This window comes from Nematostella vectensis, chromosome 15 (genome assembly GCF_932526225.1).
Source record: "Nematostella vectensis chromosome 15, jaNemVect1.1, whole genome shotgun sequence".
Taxonomy (NCBI): Eukaryota; Metazoa; Cnidaria; class Anthozoa; order Actiniaria; family Edwardsiidae; genus Nematostella; species Nematostella vectensis.
This window is the reverse complement of record NC_064048.1, coordinates 6,776,370-6,798,872: the sequence shown is the minus strand read 5'-3', so window position 1 is coordinate 6,798,872 and position 22,503 is coordinate 6,776,370. Positions and strand designations below refer to the sequence as shown.

At 40.5% G+C, this 22,503-nt stretch overlaps 1 protein-coding gene across 2 annotated transcripts; it reads left to right on the top strand.

Moving 5' to 3' along the window:
* Window positions 1–102: 102 nt before the first annotated feature.
* LOC5506377 (coatomer subunit beta) lies at window positions 103–22,156 on the top strand. 2 transcript variants are annotated; one of them, XM_048723167.1, is made up of 25 exons: window positions 103–298; window positions 452–681; window positions 2,047–2,109; window positions 2,352–2,458; window positions 5,232–5,439; window positions 5,619–5,756; window positions 6,376–6,495; window positions 7,083–7,190; window positions 11,473–11,550; window positions 12,070–12,138; window positions 12,513–12,658; window positions 13,152–13,300; window positions 13,499–13,631; window positions 16,625–16,745; window positions 17,288–17,359; window positions 17,640–17,798; window positions 18,176–18,265; window positions 18,837–18,920; window positions 19,217–19,361; window positions 19,535–19,602; window positions 19,703–19,754; window positions 20,431–20,576; window positions 21,494–21,583; window positions 21,693–21,845; window positions 21,992–22,156. In XM_048723167.1, exons 1-25 carry the CDS (start codon window positions 205–207, stop codon window positions 22,058–22,060), a joined length of 2,892 nt encoding a protein of 963 aa, XP_048579124.1. In that variant the 5' UTR covers window positions 103–204; the 3' UTR covers window positions 22,061–22,156. The 2 variants fall into 2 exon arrangements, with proteins under 2 accessions (XP_048579124.1, XP_048579125.1); XM_048723168.1 differs by lacking the exons at window positions 103–298; window positions 452–681; window positions 2,047–2,109; window positions 2,352–2,458 and adding an exon at window positions 2,493–2,549.
* Window positions 22,157–22,503: the final 347 nt, after the last annotated feature.

The following is a 22,503-nucleotide window of genomic DNA, read 5'->3' as shown; positions in this document are numbered from 1 at the left end:
TAAAGAATGTTCTCTAAGTATGTCCATTCACCAAAAATGAGAATGTAACACAAAGAAATGATAAAAATCACTTACCTATTGGTATCCCTGTGTTAACATGCGCATGCGCGATAGATAGCGACACGTCGATACGCCGCCATCTTAGGTGCCGATGATCAAGTTGTAATTTTCAGTAACTATTCGGGGTTTTCGGGAAAATATATCATGACTACGGCAGCAGAACAGCCCTGTTATACACTTATCAACATCCCAAATGAACAGGAGTCTCCTACAGAGCAAAAGCTAAAGGAAGATATTGGTAAATTCCGAGAGAAAAGATTGCGTAGAGTCGAGATTAAATCAAATAAGGATTTTCTTTATTATCCTAGACATAGCAAAACCGGGCCCAAATCCGTTTTAGTCAGAGGGTTTAAGCTTATATATATAAATATACATTTTTTTTTATTTCTAGAAAAAGGAGATGTCAAAGTAAAAACAGAGACTCTTAAGAAAGTGATTCAGATGATCTTGAATGGAGAGAAATTCCCGACTTTGCTGATGACGGTCATCAAGTTTCTTATGCCTTTACAAGATCACACTATCAAGAAACTTCTTCTGATCTTCTGGGAGATTGTACCGAAGACAGGAGCTGATGGCAAACTGCTTCATGAGATGATCCTTGTCTGTGATGCTTATAGGAAGGTTGGTAGAATAATGGAATTGGGGGAAGTGGGAATATAAACAAATGTGAAGATTGAAACTATTGCAGCTGGATTGGACAGAGCAAAAAATATGGCATGAAATTTTTCCAATTCTCAATATATAAGCTCAAGATTCTGCATACAAGGAGTTCCTCTGGCCAAAAGCTAAATTCCAAATTTTAAAAAAACTTTAGAAGACATGAAATTTAGATATAAAGCGAGCAAAAATGGCATAATTTCTGATCAGAGCCCGACTTCTCCCTAAAAACGAGGAGAATTCATACTTTGAACGTTTGAAAATTGCACTTCAAGCCTCATATCTAAAAAAAACGAATCCATAAGAAAAAAACGTTTTTTGATATATTGGTTTACATAACATAAGGAACCTCAATGCAAAAATTCAATTTTACCAAAGTTAATCAGACCTTATTTTGGGAAAACTTGCAATTTTTTTGCTCTGTCGCTGAAATGATGGTTTATATCAAAGCATAGAAATAGCATAGTCGAGCAGGCAAGCTTTGGATTTAAGCAGCAGTAGTGCTCAAATAAAATAGAAACTGGGTGCATTTGGCGTGAAATCTCCAGGGAAACTCCTCTCGTCGTAATGGTTTGAGCTTCTTTTGAACTTGTGGCGAGCGGAACATTCCTTTTTGAACGCAACACGCAGGAAAAAGCCCGCCAAAAAGCCTGCCATCTAATTGGCTAGGCATACCACAGTGATCCCATGTTACAGCTATCCCTTACCACAGCTATCCCAAAATGGATGAACCTTGCGCAAGCTTCTGAGAAAAATGAAAGACTGATGACTGTTTCCATTATGTTATGTTTTTTAAATAAACATCCAAGAGCATTTATGAAGTCATTTATTTTCTACAGTTACTTTTAGTCCTGAGCCTGTATTTTAAAACGGCAGCCATCAAAGTAATTCCTGCAAGTGTACTTGGAAATTTTCGACGCAATGTGGTTCTTTCAACGGCGGTGAAAAAGCAAAACAAATATGGAATGATGGTTTATATGAAAGCGTAGAAACATCATGGTCAAGTCAAAGGCATAGGATATCTTTATGCACCTAAGACAGCCACCATATGACTCTAGTTTGACTGCAAAACTCAACTTAGATAAAAATTGTTGAGTTTTGTGAAGGGAGAAAAAAATAGAGAATAATCCCCAGAACAAAGGCAAGAGCCAATGAACTCAACTTAGGCCGAAACTGGAAATCAAACCTGGAACACATTAAGGATCTTGTAAAGTTAAAACAATTCCAAAAATCAGTTTTCTCAGATTTTTGGATTTTTACTTTACAAGATCCCTTAGCGGTTGAATGCTGAATGCTTTAAATCACATTGTTTTTTTTTTTTCTCTCCAGGATCTACAGCACCCAAATGAGTTTATCCGGGGCTCAACACTGCGATTCCTTTGCAAACTTAAGGTATATTATGGCACAGTACAGTATGTACATCCGGCAACAATGGTCTGGAACATTCTAAATGTTCTTTGAGCTCAGAAAGCAGTTAAACAAAACAAAAACAATAACTAATGTAAATACTTCTTAATTCTTCAAGAAACAGGGAGTGACGCTGTATTTTTGTATACTGTAGTTCTATGACTACATATTGCACATAGTGGAATTAGAACCTGGACTATTTTCCTAATCGAATGCCCTATTTGCAGGAAGCAGAGTTGCTAGAGCCCTTGATGCCGGCCATTCGCACATGTCTAGAACACAGACATTCGTACGTCAGGAGGAATGCCGTCATGGCTATTTACACCATTTACAGGTATGTAGCTATATAGCTGTCTCATTGTGATCAATCACAGACACTCCTACGTCAGGAGGAATGCTGTCATGGCTATTTACACCATTTATAGGTATGTAGCTATATAGCTGTCTCATTGTGATCAATCACAGACATTCTCTGGTTGAAATCTTGGCCTATTGTGAGACATGCTAGCGTGACCACCTTGATAATTTTGTGAAGCAAGCAAGTATGAATGCAAAAAAGTATCTGAATGATACACTAGCCAGCTAGAAAAGCATTAAATATTTTTTATTTGCACACCATACTATAGCATTTCAGAATCCTCCCAGTTACATACTGTACAGTACATACATAAATTTGACTCATATTTGAAAGTCATCAACACTTTTTTAGTTTAGTGATACACAAATACTAGAATCCGACTTTTTTACAAGCCGAAAGATAACCCCCACTTGACCCTAATTATAAACAAATGCCGACATTCACTTGGCAATGCCTCGCTACCAAATAACAATTAAAACTCCCGAAAAAGAAAGGATGCAATAAAATTCTTGAAATTACAGGTATTTAATCAAATATTCTTGTCTCTCTGTTGTTTACGTATATGCTTTTCAAGATTATATTCATATAACATTTTGAAGTACAATCTGCATGCATGATAATTATTTAATATCGGCACTAAAAACTTCCAGTTCTTTATTCTTCCGCTTCATGAGCATCTCCAAATTTTTTCCCAAGAAAGTTATTCTCAAATGTCCTATATTTATTTCTATCCATCCCTTATTTTCTTTCGTTCCCTACTTTCGTGGACTAGAAACGCGTACCATCTTTTGCTATCGTGTTGTTATGCAAATTCGAGGGGTTAATTTATTCAACAAGCATTCATACAAAGAAACCAAGAAAAAATAACAGTTTATGCTTTTTTACTATTGTTTCTGATATCACCAACCAATTTCCATTCCCAAGGTAAATTGAGTCTTAAAAAGAAAGTAAGAAAAAATAACAAATGATGCTTTTTGACTATTGTTTTAAATATTACCAACCAATTTCCATTCTAGTCAGGGAGCATATGTAAAAAAAAAAGCTCCCTAGGTTAATTGAGGTTACTTTTCTGTTTTCATCTTTTCGCGCGTTAACTTAGGGCCTAATCGCACTAGGAGGACAAAGTTTGTCTGGCTGGGGCAAACAGCCATCCAAATTTTGTCCTGGCCAATCGATTGGCTTGTAAACCACTAAAAACGTTGAGTAGATTCTCATATTTCTCGTGCGAAAAAGCCAAGTAGAGTTTCCTAACGTTTTAACATCTCTGGCGTGATCGCTTTCACTATTCACTTTACCGGCGGATAGGCTTGCCACAGTGAAAAGTGAATGCCGGAATTGACAACGGCAAACTACAGGCAAGACAATGCAGGATTCTATCATTGCGCGTTAGGTGCAGTGCAAAACGTTTATATTGCAACAGGTAATTACTCACATTACTCGCTATAAGCGCTTCTTTACTTTTACAAAGTCTCAGGCAGGAGATCATAGGGATTTAGTGAGGAGGGTGTAAGGTGTGGCTTGCTCAACCATATGTACCATTTGGAAAAGGAATAATATTTCAAAAGCCTTTAATAGGGGGGGTTAACCGGTGTATTATACCCGCCATCTTGGATTTGAGCAAAAATGAAAAACGAGGGAAGTGGGAGGGGAGGAGGACTGGGAGTCCTCAAGCTGCATCCTGACCAAGCGATTTTAACGTTTCCGGGCTCGTTCAGTGACGGTGAATTCGTTGACATTAAGGGTGCTGTCAAGCACTGTCAACAGTGAAAAGTGAATGCCGGAAATGACAACGGCAAACTACAGGCAAGACAATGCAGGATTCTATCATTGCGCGTTAGGTGCAGTGCAAAACGTTTATATTGCAACAGGTAATTACTCACATTACTCGCTATAAGCGCTTCTTTACTTTTACAAAGTCTCAGGCAGGAGATCATAGGGATTTAGTGAGGAGGGTGTAAGGTGTGGCTTGCTCAACCATATTTACCATTTGGAAAAGGAATAATATTTCAAAAGCCTTTAATAGGGGGGGGGGGGGGTTAACCGGTGTATTATACCCGCCATCTTGGATTTGAGCAAAAATGAAAAACGAGGGAAGTGGGAGGGGAGGAGGACTGGGAGTCCTCAAGCCGCATCCTGACCAAGCGATTTTAACGTTTCCGGGCTCGTTCAGTGACGGTGAATTCGTTGACATTAAGGGTGCTGTCAAGCGCAAGCCGAACGCCGCTAAGCCAGAACCCGCAGTCAGCAGCAAGGAAGAGCCTACCACGAAGCTGTGGATTTCGGCAGCGGTTTTATGAATATAACGTTACCACAGTTGATGCGGCCAACCGTGGCAGAACCGTGGTTTGCGGAAAAATCTTGGATGAGGTGGCCATGTGCCGCAAAAAATGTTGCAATAATTTTAGTCAATGTTTCAAGTTTTCACATTCCTTATGCTTTGTCTTGGTAGCCAAATAAGTGATGATAACTTTTTTGTGATTGCTGCCCTTTCCATAGCAGGCTATACTACTGTAAATAACTCTACGTATATAACGTGCATACAGGAATTTACCCTTTGCAACTATTCTTCTAGATTTTCGATAATTTTGATTTACTCACAACTATTCAGCATTTTCAGGATATTTGATTTTCAAACCATTCTACTTAAAGTAATTTTCTCCCAATCTTTATTCAATATTTAATTGTAACCATTCTACTTTTCCAGGAATTCTGATTTCTTCATACATTGTAAGCAATTCTACTTTTCCAGGAATTTTGATTTCCTCATCCCTGATGCACCCGAGCTTGTTCACACTTTCCTGGAACAGGAACAGGATGCTTCCTGCAAGCGTAATGCCTTTATGATGCTGATTCACGTTGACCAGGAACGTGCCTTAGAATACCTAAGCACCTGCATGGACCAGGTCAACACTTTTGGCGATATTCTGCAGCTAGTCATTGTTGAACTGATTTACAAGGTACGTAACATCTTAGACGTGACAACAGTATGCATGAAATGTCATCTGTTTGAGCAACATGTTGTGAAAATAAAGTGCAAGATACTGCACTTTATATACTGCACAACCTCTCTAGCTTATTACAATCGTTTTTTGTAGTTTAGTTTCAAGTTATTGATTAGTAGTGTTGATATTTACAGGTTTGCCATGCCAACCCTGCAGAGCGTGCCCGCTTCATCCGCTGCATTTACAACCTACTCAATTCGTCGTCCCCAGCTGTGAGATACGAGGCCGCTGGAACACTGGTCACCCTCTCATCAGCACCAACTGCTGTCAAGGTAGAATACAAGTATCTCAGTATTGTTTGTCTTTCTTAGGCAATCTCTGTTGTCACATTTGCAGTAGCTGTTCTTTCTCAAATCTCTGCGTAGAACTGCTTCAAAATAAAGCAGAACAGAGCATTATTTATGCAGCCATTACATTGTTCAGTATACACCTATTTCAAATAAGGTTGCACTTGGAAATCAAGGTATCTCAACCCACAATGCTTCATGGGTAGCATTTAAATGCCTGAACCCAGGTATCTGAAAGCCATAGAATGTTCATATAGGAACATGAACAATAAACCTACAGCTTGTGAAGCCTTTATATTTACCCTTACATATTTGCTTATTTATCTAGGAACCATGAACCAATGCAGGTTACAATATTCTGTATTGATTCTCTCTGTACTTGAAATAGGAGTAAATACATACTTTTGATCCTTTTGATTGTCACCACTTGTCCCATGATCCTCTGCCATCTTTGAAGTTATGTACAGGGCTTCCCCCTCTAGCAGCAAAAAATAAAGCAAATGTATGAGACATTATCTAAAATACAGGAGAAAATGCCTTATCCTGGCTTGCCGCTGGTTTGCTATATAATTATAAAGTCAGTAAGTTTGTGTGTTTTTTCTAGTCTGCAGCGTCCTGCTACATTGAGTTGATTGTCAAGGAGAGTGATAACAATGTGAAACTGATAGTGCTGGACAGGCTGATCAAACTCAAGGAGAACCCATCACACGAGAAGGTCCTTCAGGTGAGCCCTGGTCTATTAATACCGAGAATGCATAAACTCAGGGGCCGATCTAGCCTTTTGCCAGGGGAGGGGGGGGGGGGGGTTTGACCCAAAAATTTCCATCATTATTTTACCTTCATAACAATTTTGGAATGGACAGACACAATGAAAACAATAAAATAAGGCACCCCAAGGGGGGGGGGGGGGGGTTAAACTCCCTAACCCCCCCTGTTGATCCCCTACTTACAGGGACAGGGGAGTTAGCCTAGGGTTAGCAGACAAAAATACAGTAAATGTATGAGACATCTGAAATACAGGAGAAAATGCCTTGAAAGTCCCTTTTGGGCCCCCTCCTGTTGAAAATCCTGGCTATGCCGCTGACTAAACTATGAATGCGTCCAGCATGCCCAGGTCTATTAACCTGGTTACAGTTTTTGCTTGCTTCTGGTTATGGCCCTATTCGAGGGGGAGGGGGGGTCATTTAATATTTTGGCACTCATTCAATGCTAGTGCTTATTGGTTGCCGGCACTGACATAATCATGTGTGGCAACTGTGTACTATTTCTGTACAATTTATGATATCTGTGCACTTTGCTTTATTTTTGTAGGAGCTTGTGATGGACATCCTGCGAGTACTTGCATCTCCTGACCCTGAGGTCCGCAAGAAGACCCTGCAACTTGTTCTTGACCTTGTCACGTCAAGGAATATCCATGAGGTATGGTCACACATCATACCAGACTACTGTAGCAAAGAAATTATACTGTAATATGCAACATTGAATGGTGACCAAGGATGGTGTGACCAAGAATGGCGTGACCAAGAATAACTGCAACTTACTAATGTTGAAGATACATACCTAGTACAGTCCATACATATGTAGATTTTACTCAGAAATAGACAAAAGTTCACTTATATGTTTATTGACAGCATTCTACTTGTATTTATTGACAGTTTCTACTTGTATTTATTGACATTATTCTACTTTTTCTATTGACAGTATTTTACATGTATTTATTGACATTATGCTACAGTATCGCTCTCGAACATGTGGACATATGTTCGCGAAATTGTTCGCGAAATTCGCGAACACCGTTCGCGAAATTCTCGAACAACGTTCGCGAAATTCGCGAACAATGTTCGCGAAATTCGCGAACACTGTTCGCGAAATTCGCGAACAACGTTCGCGAACAGCTGATGTTCGCGAACACAGTGTTCGCGAACAGACCGGGACAAACCGATTGACAAACGGGAACTCGTACCGTGTAACCGAAGACTTACAGTACTGATACTCACTTAAAATACATACAGGAGTTCTGCAAGCGATTCAAATAAATTGTTCGTGTAAAAGTCAGCTGAGAGCTATGGTTATCGTTAAAATCAGAAACAACAAATTCAGTTATAGTCTGATATGCCTTTAGTTCAATTATTTGTAGACGATCAAGACAAGACACTTTCAAGTTTGAGAAATAAAGACGATAAAGATGGCGGATGAAAGCCAAAGCATGCGAAGGATTCGATCGTGGATTTACGAGGGCAGACACAGGCAAAAAAGTTAGTTAGTTTATTCTGAAAAGATTGCATCGAAAAGGGAAGGAATGTCGATCGCTTGATATTCTTCGAAGATTGTCGAATGTGACAACTGCTAGCGAATACTTTTGAACAGCGGGAAGCCATTTATTTAACAAATACTTGTATTACACACGGGATAATTAATTTGGGGAAGGAATGCCGATCGCTTGATATTCTTCGATGATTTTCGAATGTGTGAAAACTGCTAGCGAAGAATTTTGAAATTCTATTTGACAAATACTTGTAATAAACACGGGAGAAGGAATACCGATTGCTTGATATCCTTCGAAGATTTTCGAATGTGTGAAAACTGCTAGCGAAGAATTTTGAAATTCTATTTGACAAATACTTGTAATAAACACGGGAAAAGGAATGCCGATCGCTTGATATCCTTCGAAGATTTCCGAATGTGTGAAAACTGCTAGCGAAGAATTTTGAAATTCTATTTGACAAATACTTATAATAAACACGGGAGAAGGAATGCCGATCGCTTGATATCCTTCGAAGATTTTCGAATGTGTGAAAACTGCTAGCGAAGAATTTTGAAATTCTATAATTGACAAATACTTGTAATAAACACGGGAGAAGGAATGCCGATCGCTTGATATCCTTCGAAGATTTCCGAATGTGTGAAAACTGCTAGCGAAGAATTTTGAAATTCTATTTGACAAATACTTGTAATAAACACGGGAGAAGGAATACCGATTGCTTGATATTTTTCGAAGATTTTCGAATGTGTGAAAACTGCTAGCGAAGAATTTTGAAATTCTATTTGACAAATACTTATAATAAACACGGGGGAAGGAATGCCGATCGCTTGATATCCTTCGAAGATTTCCGAATGTGTGAAAACTGCTAGCAAAGAATTTTGAAATTCTATTTGACAAATACTTATAATAAACACGGGAGAAGGAATGCCGATCGCTTGATATCCTTCGAAGATTTTCGAATGTGTGAAAACTGCTAGCGAAGAATTTTGAAATTCTATAATTGACAAATACTTGTAATAAACACGGGAGAAGGAATGCCGATCGCTTGATATCCTTCGAAGATTTCCGAATGTGTGAAAACTGCTAGCGAAGAATTTTGAAATTCTATTTGACAAATACTTGTAATAAACACGGGAGAAGGAATACCGATTGCTTGATATCCTTCGAAGATTTTCGAATGTGTGAAAACTGCTAGCGAAGAATTTTGAAATTCTATAATTGACAAATACTTGTGATAAACACGGGAGAAGGAATGCCGATCGCTTGATATCCTTCGAAGATTTCCGAATGTGTGAAAACTGCTAGCGAAGAATTTTGAAATTCTGTTTGACAAATACTTATAATAAACACGGGAGAAGGAATGCCGATCGCTTGATATCCTTCGAAGATTTTCGAATGTGTGAAAACTGCTAGCGAAGAATTTTGAAATTCTATAATTGACAAATACTTGTAATAAACACGGGAGAAGGAATGCCGATCGCTTGATATCCTTCGAAGATTTTCGAATGTGTGAAAACTGCTAGCGAAGAATTTTGAACATCGGAAAGCCATCTCTTTAACAAAGACTTGTATTAGACACGGGAGAATAAGTTTGAGGTGGGAATGCCGATCGCTTGATATTCTACAAAACCCGAAAAGAAGACATTTATAGTAGAGCATGTTGTCGCTGACTCATGTATTCGAACACAAACGAAAATCATTCGAAAATCTTCGAAGAATATCAAGCGATCGGCATTCCTTCCTCAAACTAATTCTCCCGTGTCTAATACAAGTTTTTGTCAAATAAATGGCTTCCCAGTGTTCAAAAGGATTGGCTAGCAGTTTTCACACAATCGAAAATCTTCGAATAATATCAAGCGATCGGCATTCCCTCCTCAAACTAATTCTCTCTCTTTGTCAAATAATGGCTTCCCGCTGTTATTAAGTCTACGCTAGCAGTTTTCACACATTTCGAAAATCTTCGAAGACAATCAAGCGATCGGCATTCCCTCCTCAAACTAATTCTCCCGTGTTTAGTACAAGTCTTTGCTTTGTCAAATAAATGGCTTCCCGCTTTTCAAAGTATTCGCTAGCAGTTAACACACATTCGACAATCTTGGAAGAATATCAAGAGATCGGCATTCCCTCCTCAAACTAATTCTCATGTGTTTATTACATGTCTTTGTCAAATAAATGGCGTCCCGCTGTTATTAAGTCTTCGCTAGCAGTTTTCACACATTTCGAAAATCTTCGAATAATATCAAGCGATCGATCGGCGTTCCTTCCTCAAACTAATTCTCCTGTGTTTATTGCATGTCTTTGTCAAATAATGGCTTCCCGCTGTTATTAAGTCTACGCTAGCAGTTTTCTGACACATTTCGAAAATCTTCGAAGAAAATCAAGCGATCGGCATTCCCTCCTCAAACTAATTCTCCCGTGTTTAGTACAAGTCTTTGCTTTGTCAAATAAATGGCTTCCCGCTTTTCAAAGTATTCGCTAGCAGTTAACACACATTCGACAATCTTCGAAGAATATCAAGAGATCGGCATTCCCTCCTCAAACTAATTCTCATGTGTTTATTACATGTCTTTGTCAAATAAATGGCGTCCCGCTGTTATTAAGTCTTCGCTAGCAGTTTTCACACATTTCGAAAATCTTCGAATAATATCAAGCGATCGATCGGCGTTCCTTCCTCAAACTAATTCTCCTGTGTTTATTGCATGTCTTTGTCAAATAATGGCTTCCCGCTGTTATTAAGTCTACGCTAGCAGTTTTCTGACACATTTCGAAAATCTTCGAAGAAAATCAAGCGATCGGCATTCCCTCCTCAAACTAATTCTCCCGTGTTTAGTAAAAGTCTTTGCTTTGTCAAATAAATGGCTTCCCGCTTTTCAAAGTATTCGCTAGCAGTTAACACACATTCGACAATCTTCGAAGAATATCAAGCGATGGGCATTCCCTCCTCAAACTAATTCTCTGTCTAATCCAAGTCTTTGTCAAATAAATGGCTTCTCGCTGTTCCAGCTGTTATTAAGCCCTGGATCACACGTTACCGTTCGTCAAACCGTTTATTTTGCATCTGTTCGCGAACAGTGTGTTCGCAAACAGTCTATATGTTCGCGAATTTCGCGAACAGTGTCCCTATGTTCGTGAGCGGTACTGTACTTGTGTTTATCGGCAGTATTCTACTGTAATTGTGTTTACTACAGTATATTGACGGTATTCTCCTCGTATTCATTGACAGTATTTTATACTTGTATTTACTGACAGTATTCTACATGCGTTTATTGGCAGTGTTCTGTGTGATTTTATTGACAGTTTCCCACTTGTGTTCATTGACAGTATTCAACATGGTCTTATTTGGCAGTATTCTACTTGTGTTAATTGGCAGTGTTCTGCATGTGTTTATTGACAGTTTTCCACTTGTGTTTATTTACAGTGTTTTTCTTGTGTTTAAAGGTAGTGGCAGTTTTGAAGAAGGAAGTTTCGAAGACACACTTTGAAAGTGAACAAGTAGAGATTGGCAGCTATCGCCAGGTACAGTATTAAACTGACTAACATTATATAGCAACAGTTATCAAGTAAATATAGCAATGTACTAAATGTTACCAAGAAAACGTGGTCAGCCATGGCTTAAAAGTATCTATAGTCTGCATCCTGGCATAGTAGTGGACATGGAAAAGGAGATTGAGGGGTCCCATGCAACACCAAGTCGGTTTTAAATCTGCTCTGTTGAATACTGTACTGTATCTGATATTGGGGGGGGGGGGGGGAGTGAGTGTGTGTGACTGAATAAGAATCTTTAAATGGTGGGAGTGCAGTGTTAATAGTTTTGATGGGAGAGAATAAGACCTACTTTTTTCACAATAATACAAGCCAGTCCCGTCTGGAAGTTGTTCCTACAGACTGTACTTGATATAATACTATTATTCTCACAGCTTATGATAGATGATGTTGCCAGGAATTGACATTGGCATAGTACATAGCTTAAACTGTGGCTTTTGCTTGTTACCAAAATAATTTGTTATAGCATTCTAATACTCCCTGTTTCTACAGATGCTGGTGCGCACCCTACACACTTGTAGTGTCAAGTTCCCGGATGTTGCCAACTCTATTGTTCCCCTGGTGAGACAGTCTTCCTCTATTTGCTGCTATACCATATCAGTAGGAATCCCTTTTATTTCGTTCTGTGGGAAAACCTCCCCATGAGGTCCAGTGAACTATCTTTTCCTGGTACAATGTCAACCGACACTGGCAGATTGTGAAGAGATGTAAAAACAGTTTGAACAGCATATTACCCCTTTTTTTTCTTTTTGTTGTGATGAAAGCAACTAAAAAGTAGAAAAATACAGATGTACAGTATTTTACCTAAAAGCTAAAAGTATGCAATGTTGTGAAATGAACTCTGATTTCAATGATTCCCAAAATAACACCAAAATCACTCTTTCTGTCGTTGATGTGGCTCTTTAACATTACCATACTTTTTCTATTTTTGCCAGCTGATGGAGTTCCTGGGTGATTCTAATGAGCAAGCCGCCCTTGATGTGTTGGTGTTTGTGCGAGAAGCAATCCAGAGGTTTGAGCAGCTGAAGCCAGTCATTATGGAAAAGCTGATGGAGAACTTCCACATGATTAAGAGCGTGAAGTAAGTCAAGTGTGTCACAGGCAAATCAAGGGGTTACAATAAGGTGTGGGGGATAGGGGACTTGCACGTAGAGATCACATGATTTTTTTTGGTGACAAACTAGCACACGCTCAGGCCTTTAGTGGCAAAATAATAGCAATTTAAAAAAAAGCAACGTAATTAGCACTTATTCCAGGTTTTTTTTTTATACTGAAAAGTTTATCTTCATTTTAAGATCCTATTTTCGCATCGTCCTCTGATGTGACAGAGTCTGATAGTTTTGTGTCTATTTTGGCTTAAATTTGCAATTCAAAAGGTCACATGATCTCTTCACGCAAGTCCTCTATCGCTTCCCCATGGAAACCCTAGTATTTCTTAATATTTAAAAAGCAAAACCACTAACAATAACTGTAAGAGGCTGCAAGCTGGCTCACTCTTAGATTTGCCTAAGGGCTAAGGCTATTCTGATGCTGGGATATTCTTGACCCTGCATACTGTATTGTTAATTTCTTAGGATCCATCGCCACGCCTTGTGGATCCTTGGTGAGTATGCCGACAGCAAGGAGGATATCATGACAGTCATGGAGGAAATTCGCAAAGGACTGGGTGATATGCCTATTGTTGATGACGAGATGAGAAAGGCAGCAGGAGATCAAGGGGAAGGTACTAACTTCTTCTATATAAGGCACAATGTCACATATATTTTCAATCAAATATTATCAATTAAGTGTCATCTTCATTCCAAGGGGGTTTGATATTATGGAAATATCATACATACATCCTTCTGTTTTAAAATAGTACTCTGTTCATTGACAACCTTTAATGGGTAATAAAATATTGAGGTATTATTTTGTTGTTTAGCTGGTGAGGAAGCCCCTGCCAGTAGTGCCGCCAGTCAGCGGCTGGTCACTGCAGATGGTACCTATGCTACACAGAGTGCCTTCTCCCAACCAGGGGCCGCTGTAGGCTTAGCCAAGACTGATGATGAGAAGCGGTGAGACTTGTGCACTTTTCGCTTGCTAATGTGAATCTGTCATTTAACCCTTTCACTATCAAAACGGCCAAAAGCGGCCAAACGGAAATGTGACGTTTTTCCTGGAGCGGCCAAAAGCGGCCAATTTGCATACAACTCAAAACAATCGTCCCCCTCCTCCCTAGGGAATTCATGCTGCAGGAAAACACGTGGGCTATTGTTCTTACGACATTAGCCAATCAAATCCCACCAACTGCGCATAATTTTTCATTGTATAAGCTGCGTGAGCGCCGACCGAAAACTTATCAGTCACCCCTGTACTGCAAACATGGCGGAATCTTTAGCGATCGATGCGAGCGAATTTAGAGCGATTTTTGGTGTTAATCCTGACGAGAATGACGATGTAAACAATTCTGAAAATGAGTTTCAGGGTTTTGAACTTTCTTCTGAGGAAGAAAGCAGTTCTTCTGAGGAAGAAAGTGAAGACGAGAGCGATGAAGATAGTGTTAAAAATTGGTCGGAGCAACTCACGCATTTCGACCTCGAGGACTTCACCGGGCAACAACGGTTGAAGAAAACGGTATCAGAAGATGCAAAAGCTGAAGACTATTTTAGTTTGATGTTTTCGGATGAACTTATTGGTTTAATTTCTGACGAAACTAACCGATATGCACAATTTATTATCGGGCAGAAGGCCGATAGAGAGGCACGGCTGGCGAAGTGGAAGAACGTCACTCCCGACGAACTCCGCATGTTCCTTGGGGTAGCGCTCGTGATGGGGATTAATTCCTTGCCACAGCAAGCCCTTTATTGGTCCCAAAACCCCCTATTTGGAAACCTTGGGATTCAGGACGTGATTCCCAAGACAAGGTTTGAAGAGATCGCCCAATTCCTACACTTCAGCGATCCGAACAACGAGCCACAACGTGGGGACGCCGATTACGACCGTCTCTTTAAAGTTCGCCCAGTACTGAGCGATGTCTTAAAAAGTATCCAGCAAGCTTACGAGCCCTCAAAGGACATATCAGTCGATGAGGGAATGATTGCCTTCAAGGGAAGACTTGGTTTTCGCCAATATATGCCTGCAAAGCCGACGAAATACGGCATAAAAGTGTGGATGGCGGCCGACGCGAACAACGGTTACGTGTGCAACTACAAAGTTTACCTTGGGCAAGAAAACAGACAGCGTGTCCATGGACTCGGCTACGATGTGGTTATGGATATGGCTAAGCCTTTCCTTAACAGTTACAGACACATCTTCTGTGATAATTTTTTTACAACTGTTCGGCTTTTTGACCACTTGCTAGATCAAAAAACCTATGCATGCGGGACTGTGCGCGTGAATCGCAGGGAATTGCCGCCATGTGCCAAAGAGAAGTTGAAGCCCGGTGAAATGCTTCAGCGTCAGCGAGGCCAGCTCCTCTTCACAAAATGGCACGACAAGAGGGATGTCAGTCTTCTTTCGACAAATGTTTCCCCTCTTGAGCCGGGTCGCACAGTGAGAAGAAAGTATCGCAGCCGCGAAGAAATAGACATCGAAAAGCCGAAGGTGACGGATGTTTACACGGCGCACATGGGAGGAGTTGACCGCGCGGACCAGCTCCGATCGTTTTATTCCTCGGGCTGGCAATCGCATAAATGGTATAAATACGTGTTTTGGTTTTTGTTCAATCTGGCAGTGACAAACGCATTCGTCCTTGAAGGATTTAAGCGCCAATTACAAGGAAAGGCGAAGAGGACTGTTATCGTTTTCAAGACAGAACTAGCGCAATCGCTTATTGCGAAGTTCAACTCGAGAAAGCGCCCACGAGTCCCTGCTCCCCCAACTCCCCAGAACATCCCAGCCTCAGCTCATGTCGCCACTCATGTAGAAGGAAGGAAGAGGGCATGTGTTCTTTGCAGCAAGAAGGGAAAAACGACCCCGAAAGGCTACAAGATCGAGACGTACTATGAGTGCGCGGTCTGCAAAGTCGGTCTCTGCCGTAAAGGTTGCCACCAGGCATTCCATGAAATGGACCATGGCACGGCATAAACTATCATAGTACAGACTTTATTTTTACACTATTTCTTATGACTATATGCTTACAACTACCTTTATTATATGTTCTATTTATATTTTGTGTCTAAGATAAACAAAAATCTTGTAAATGATGCAAAATTTGAGATCATTGGTAGAGAAGATGGCGCGAAATTTGAATTTTTGTATGAAATTGTAAATTCAAATCATTATCGCTCTATGCAATAGTGGCAAAAACGCCAATATTTCGGTTCATTAAAAACTTCATTATCTGCACTACTTGTTTCTGTGCTTTATTCTTTACAATCTGCCTCCAAAACCTACTGAGCATGCATGTTTTGTTTTGGTGTGTAAATTAGTGGGGAATGCTAATTAGGCTCCAGGAACAGCAGGATGTGACACACATTGGGCTTCAGTAGTGAAAGGGTTAATGATAATGAAACAGTTAGACAAATTTTAATGTGGCTCAAATCTTTTCATAAAGGCTGTTTCTAATAAAAATCATCCATCTTTAAAGTACTCCCATCACTTCAGAATAAACCTAAAATCCTGGACAAAACCTGTTGAGACACCTAGATTTTCACGTGCAAAGAATAAAACAATTCAACATGTGCTTAACTAAGAAGTTTATTCAACCTTCCCCCCCCTCCTTCTCCCCACAAAGCAATATTGTGTATGACGGGATGCTAGGAGAGTGAGCATGAATATTCAGGGTGTTTAACATTGTTTTGAGGGATGAGGGGAGATATATGAATTGAATAATTTACATTGATCGATTTTTTTCAGGATTCTTTGTTCAGGATTGTAGCATTACAATTCAGAATTTAGAGTATTTCTTTCCTCGGTATTTGATAAACATTGAAGATGGATGATTATTTATTATTATTTTAAAGACATTCCTTTTTTTTAATAGCCACTTGCCATCTTAATCACACAATTATAGTGCACATAGATAATCGAGCAGTGTAGTAATAGGTATCTTGCCGGCCTATTACAGCCCTCCACTGCGTCAGTATTTACTTGATGGAGAGTTCTTCGTGGGCGCCGCCATCGCATGCACCCTCACCAAACTTGCACTGCGCTTCCTGCAGAAGGAATCCGATCTCACCAAGCAGAATGTGAGTAAGAAAGAATCAGTCAATCTTTTCTGGTAGAGACTCCCTGCCCTGAAAAAGGAAAAGCTATACTTAAAGTTACGTAGAAGATCTGAGTCAAGATTGAAGCTGTTCAGCAAAGGGTGGCAGAGCCTCGACCGCTCTACTGATTGGACACCTTACAACGCCCTCACGCAAGTCAGGGCACATAAATTCAGGGCATATTTCTTTACCATTTGCTCGTACTAATGTATCTAAATATAGTTTTGTAATCAGAACAGTAGTAGACTGGAACAGTCTGGACCAAGAAATAGTTTCCACACATGCGAATGTCCCGCCTTTGAGGCTCTCATAAGCTGTAGTTAAACTTAAATAGGCTGCGCTATGTATCTATATTGTCCATTCAAGGTGGCAAAGTAAAATAACTTGAAGTGAATACTATAGAAATTATTTTTGGTATTTGATTTTTGGCCGTGGCTGCTTGAGGTTCTAATGAATTCTCTTCTATGTGTACATTCTTTATAAACTGTACAGTACCCCTTGTTGACCTTGGGCTATCGCTATAGGTGTTTTGCGCCAACTGCATGTTGATGATGTCAAGCATTCTCCATCTTGGCAAGTCGGGACTCTCTAAGAAGGTAAGTTAACCCTACCGCATATTCTCAAACCCCATATAATATTATAGGGATTGGGCAATGTTTTCTCTTTAAATAGCCAGGGAATGATAACATCCAGACTTTGACCTGTAAAACCGGAAATATGTATACGTGGAATGTTAATTCTGGCTAAAGATTTTCAAACAGTCAAGGCTTTCAATAGACAAAAACAATTCGTTTCACAGGTCGTGCTTTAAGTAAGTTCTTCTTTTAGATGAAAGTTAAAAACATAATAGAATCGACTTTTTTAATTCTTTATCAGGTGATCACAGACGATGATGTTGATCGCATCTCCATGTGTCTGCGAGCCGTCGCCGAGCGCGCCCCTCTGATGAAAGACATTTTCACAGTGCAGTGCCGGCAGTCACTCTCATCCATGCTGGATGCTAATAAAAAGCTAGAGGATGAACAGAAAGTCAAGGTACATACTGTAGGTTACAAGGCAGGCAGGCAGGCGGGCGGACAAACAGACCGGCAGGCAAGACAGACAGTTAGACAGATTGTTAGACAAATAGACGGACAGGCAGACAGATTATTAGACAGACAAAAGTACAGGTAGATGGATAGACAGACAAGCACACTGATAGACGGACAGGCCGAAATAAAAAATACAGATAAAGTTGGATTGCTAGAGAACGGATAAAAACTGCCTAGTACAGAAAGGCAAACCAGCTGGAATTTGATCAACGTACGAAGACAAACAGGCAGAATGCAGACAAAAAGCCCAGGCATGCAGACCGTTTTACCGGTAAATGCCCAAGCGCTCCACTGTGACATTAGCTCCTTTCCTTTTTTCAGGCTGATGCTGAGAAGGTGATGGCCATCCAGGCAGATGACCCTATTTCATTCCTCGACTTGTTGGCGAAATCGGAGAGTGGAATCACAGAAGTATGTCAACTTTTGTAGCCATATGATATATTTCAGCCGAATCACTGTGCTTTGCTTTGTTTCCCTTATTTGGGATACGGTAGACGTGGAAATTGTTTCGCTGTGTCTTTTCCTGTCACAGAAACTGCTGAAATCGCATTATTTTGCTTACGATAACTTAAAACTTCAACAGTACGAAAAAGTAGAAAAACAAAGATGTGTTCTTTATTGTTTGCACCATCTTTACCCTACAGTTCTTTAAAGCTTACTGTGCGAACCCGCAATTCTATCTCTTCAACTGAGTGCGTCAGTGGCCGTGTGAACTCGTAATTTTATTTCCATTTAAGTGTGCCACTCGCCGTGTGGACGACCCAATTCTATACAGTAGTATTCTAAAATTTGGTATCTTATACACTATTCATATAAGATCCTTACAGTAAAAGTATGAGGGATTGCACAAAACTGTTTATGCTAACGTTGTAGAGAGCAGGTTCTTGTCTATGGAGAACTACTTTATCTAACTAAGTGCGTCAATTTCCGTGCGAAGTCCCAATTTTATTTCCATTTTTTCCATGATTGGTTTCTCAACCAGGACCAGTTTGCGGTGAGTCTGTCTCAGGCGGTGGGCGCCACAGGAAAGAAGGAAGACGATCTCCAGAGCTCCAAATTGAACAAGGTAGGTCAGACACTTCAGCGCTATTTTCGGATAGCGCCAAGGTTTTACCATTCTTTTTTCTGTACATTAAACCACAAGCAAGCTCACCGTTAGACATATCCATCCTTTCCCGCCAAAATTTCATTATCTTTCTTTTCGATTCAGTTAGCATGGCTGCCAGACAAAATATTCCTACTTGGGTGATTACTGGGATTTGTCTTTATTGACGCTCAAGTTAGCGGGGCTTAAATCATTCCATGCTTTGGATTTTTCAAAGGTATCCTAAAAGACAGGGTTTTTTGTTTGCTCTGCCACAGGTATCCCAGCTGACCGGGTTCTCCGATCCTGTATATGCAGAGGCATACGTGAATGTGAACCAATACGACATCGTGCTTGATGTGCTGATCGTTAACCAGACAACAGACACGCTACAAAACGTCACGCTGGAGCTTGCCACACTAGGTAACGTGCGCGTAGCATGACAGGTGTCACGCACGACTTTGGCAAAGTAGGTAACGTGTGCATAGCTTTACATAACGTTACAGATAAACGGATCCAGAACGATAGAGAACGTAGCGATAGCGCGCGATGCACTGTTAGTACGTTTTGTCAGTTTGACACCCATTTTATTTCAGGGGACCTCAAGCTTGTGGAGAAACCACAGCCAATACTTTTGGGTGCGAATGATTTCTCAAACATCAAGGTGAGTCTAACCTTCTTTTGCTCCTGACATACCGGCAAGTTTAGAACTTTGAGCGGGATGTGTATTACATTTATATTTTGTTATTTCGTGTTTCTTATAGGCAAATGTAAAGGTATCCTCGACTGAGAACGGCATAATCTTTGGCAACATCGGTGAGTTCCCTTTTTTTTTATTGACTGGCACTCGCTATATCATGAATTTCGACAATATATGAAGCTTTGGGAATTTTGAGTAATCGAGGGAGAAATACTCTATTGTGTCGTAAAATATATTTAAAAGAAAAAAAAACGGAAGACACTTTTTAATGCAATTAAAAATGAGGCGTTGAATAAAGACTCCACCATAGCATATTATCACTCCAATTTTTACTGAGAGCGTTTGAAGTCTTTTTAAAGTTTAACAATGATATGGCCTTTGTACTTGTAATTGTACTTCGTAATGGCATGGAATTTTCCAATTCTCAATATATAAGCTCAAGATTCCGCATACAAGGAGTTCCTCTGACCAAAAGCTTAATTCAAAATTTTAGAGAAATTTAGAAGATATGAAATTTAGATATAAGCGAGCAAAGTTGGCTTAATTTCTGATCAGAGCCCAACTTCTCCCTAAAAACAAGGATAATTCATAATTTGAACATTTGAAAATTGCACTTCAAGCCTCGTATCTCGAAGACGGATCCATTAGAAAAAAATGCTTTTTGATATGTTGGTTTACATAGCATAAGGAACCTCTATGCAAAAATCCAAGCTTACCGAAGTCAACCAGACCTTATTTTGGGAAAACTTGCCATTTTTTGCTCTGTCACTTATTGCCCCTTGTCTTCCTTAGTGTATGATGTTTCCGGGGGAGGCGGTGACCGTAACTGTGTGGTGCTGAATGACATCCATATCGACATTATGGACTACATAGTGCCAGCGTCCTGCACTGACGCTGAGTTCAGGCAGATGTGGGCCGAGTTTGAGTGGGAAAACAAGGTGAGATTCTTACAGTACGTTATTCAGGAGATTATCCATACTACATCCACCATCGTCACTGTGCTAATGACACGATACTTCCACCATAAATACCTCCACCTAGATTAGGCCACCTTTTGGTTTTCACACAATACTGACATTGCATCATCTTTTTCTAACTCCACCTCTTCCACCTCCCTTTCCTCCACCGTCTCAAACTCTTACATCCTTTCTTTCTCCCCCTCCACCACCTTCTCCTAAAACTCTTTCTCTACCAGCGCCCCCCCCCCCCCCCCCCCACTCTTCCTCATCCTCAATTTTCGCCACTTCGCCGCTACCTCCTCCTCAACCTCTGCCACCTCTGCCCCCTCCACCTCTTCCTTCTCCACCTCCTCCTCCCCCATCTCTTCCTTCCCCACCTCTTCCTCCTTTCTTCCCTACCTCTTCCTCCTTTCTTTCTCTGCCACCTCTTCATCCGCCACCTCTTCCTTCGCCATCTTTTCCTCCGCCACCTCTTCTTTTTCCACCTCTTCCTTCGCCACCTCTTCCTCTGCCACCTTTTTCTTCTCCACCTCTTTCCCCGCCATTTCTTCCTCCGTCACCTCTTACTTCGCCAAATCTTCCTCCGCCATCTCCTCCTCCGCCATCTCTTAGTTACCTTATCCACCACCTCTTCCTCCACTGCGTTTTCCTCCACCGCCTTTTCCTGCGCAACCTTGTTCTCAACTTCCTCCTCCATTTTTTACCTTTTCCTCTACCACTACATTCTCCTCCTTATCTTTCTCATCCTCCTGAACCTCCCCTCCCCCCGCCTCCCTCCTTCTTCTTAGTTTTCTGCTCCTTCTCTTCGTTGTTATCGTCATCACTATCATAATAATCACCATCAATAACAACCAACACCGTCGTGTCTTCCTTAATTAGTCTTCCCTTCAACACAGGTGACAGTGAATACAAACATCAGTGACTTGCGAGAGTATCTTGGGCATCTGATCGCATCCACCAACATGCTTTGCCTTACTCCAGAGAAGGTAGAACACAGATAGAACCTCAAGACTTTAAACCTTGGGTAAAAATAATATAGGCTGGCTAAGTAGCCCCTTACAACCCTCCATAACGTGTTAAACTTTTATTCAACAGGCGCTTGCAGGCTCTTGCGGTTTCCTGGCCGCGAATCTCTACGCCAAGAGCATCTTCGGCGAAGACGCACTTGCCAATGTTAGCATCGAGAAGCCTTATGGCCAGCCGGACGCTCCGGTTGTCGGACATGTCCGAATCCGGGCCAAGAGTCAGGTAGGAGCTGCTTTAATTATTTCATTAGAATTTTTCATGATTCATAAAATTCAAGGAAATACGACATGAAAGTGTGTAGAATAACGACGAAAGGCGACTCTCGTATGTGAATGATTGTTTAACCGAATTGCGCTGTCTTTGTACAGGGAATGGCTCTGAGTTTGGGGGACAAAATAAATCTCTCTCAAAAGAAGGGTAGCTCCAAGTCTAACTGAAGTCTGTCGGATAGCTTGGAAATCCTTGGTAGACCTGACATAGAATCTTAACCAATGTAATCCTAAAATTAGTGAAATAAAGTGTTGCAATTATAATTAAAGTGCGTTTATTGCGTTGATTGATGACTTAGTGTTTCAGAGGTTAGAGTGCTTTTCAAAAACCAGTGTAACAAAGGGCAAAGCCAGCACAAAAAGGAACAACTAATACATTGCAGTGTATTAATGCTTAATGAGCTAAAGAGTATTTCCACTCTAAAATTCCACGTTACCTTTGTTAGTTTTACTGTCAAATCCGGTGTATAGCGACGCCGCATTTTCAAAACATTGATTTGTTTTTTGTCTTTTGTGATTTTCTGTTCCGCCAGTCAAATTATTCTAAGCCAAGCATATTCTTGCCTTTCTCGCCTATTGCACTTGCCTGGCTTTCTGTCGCGACACTCTGG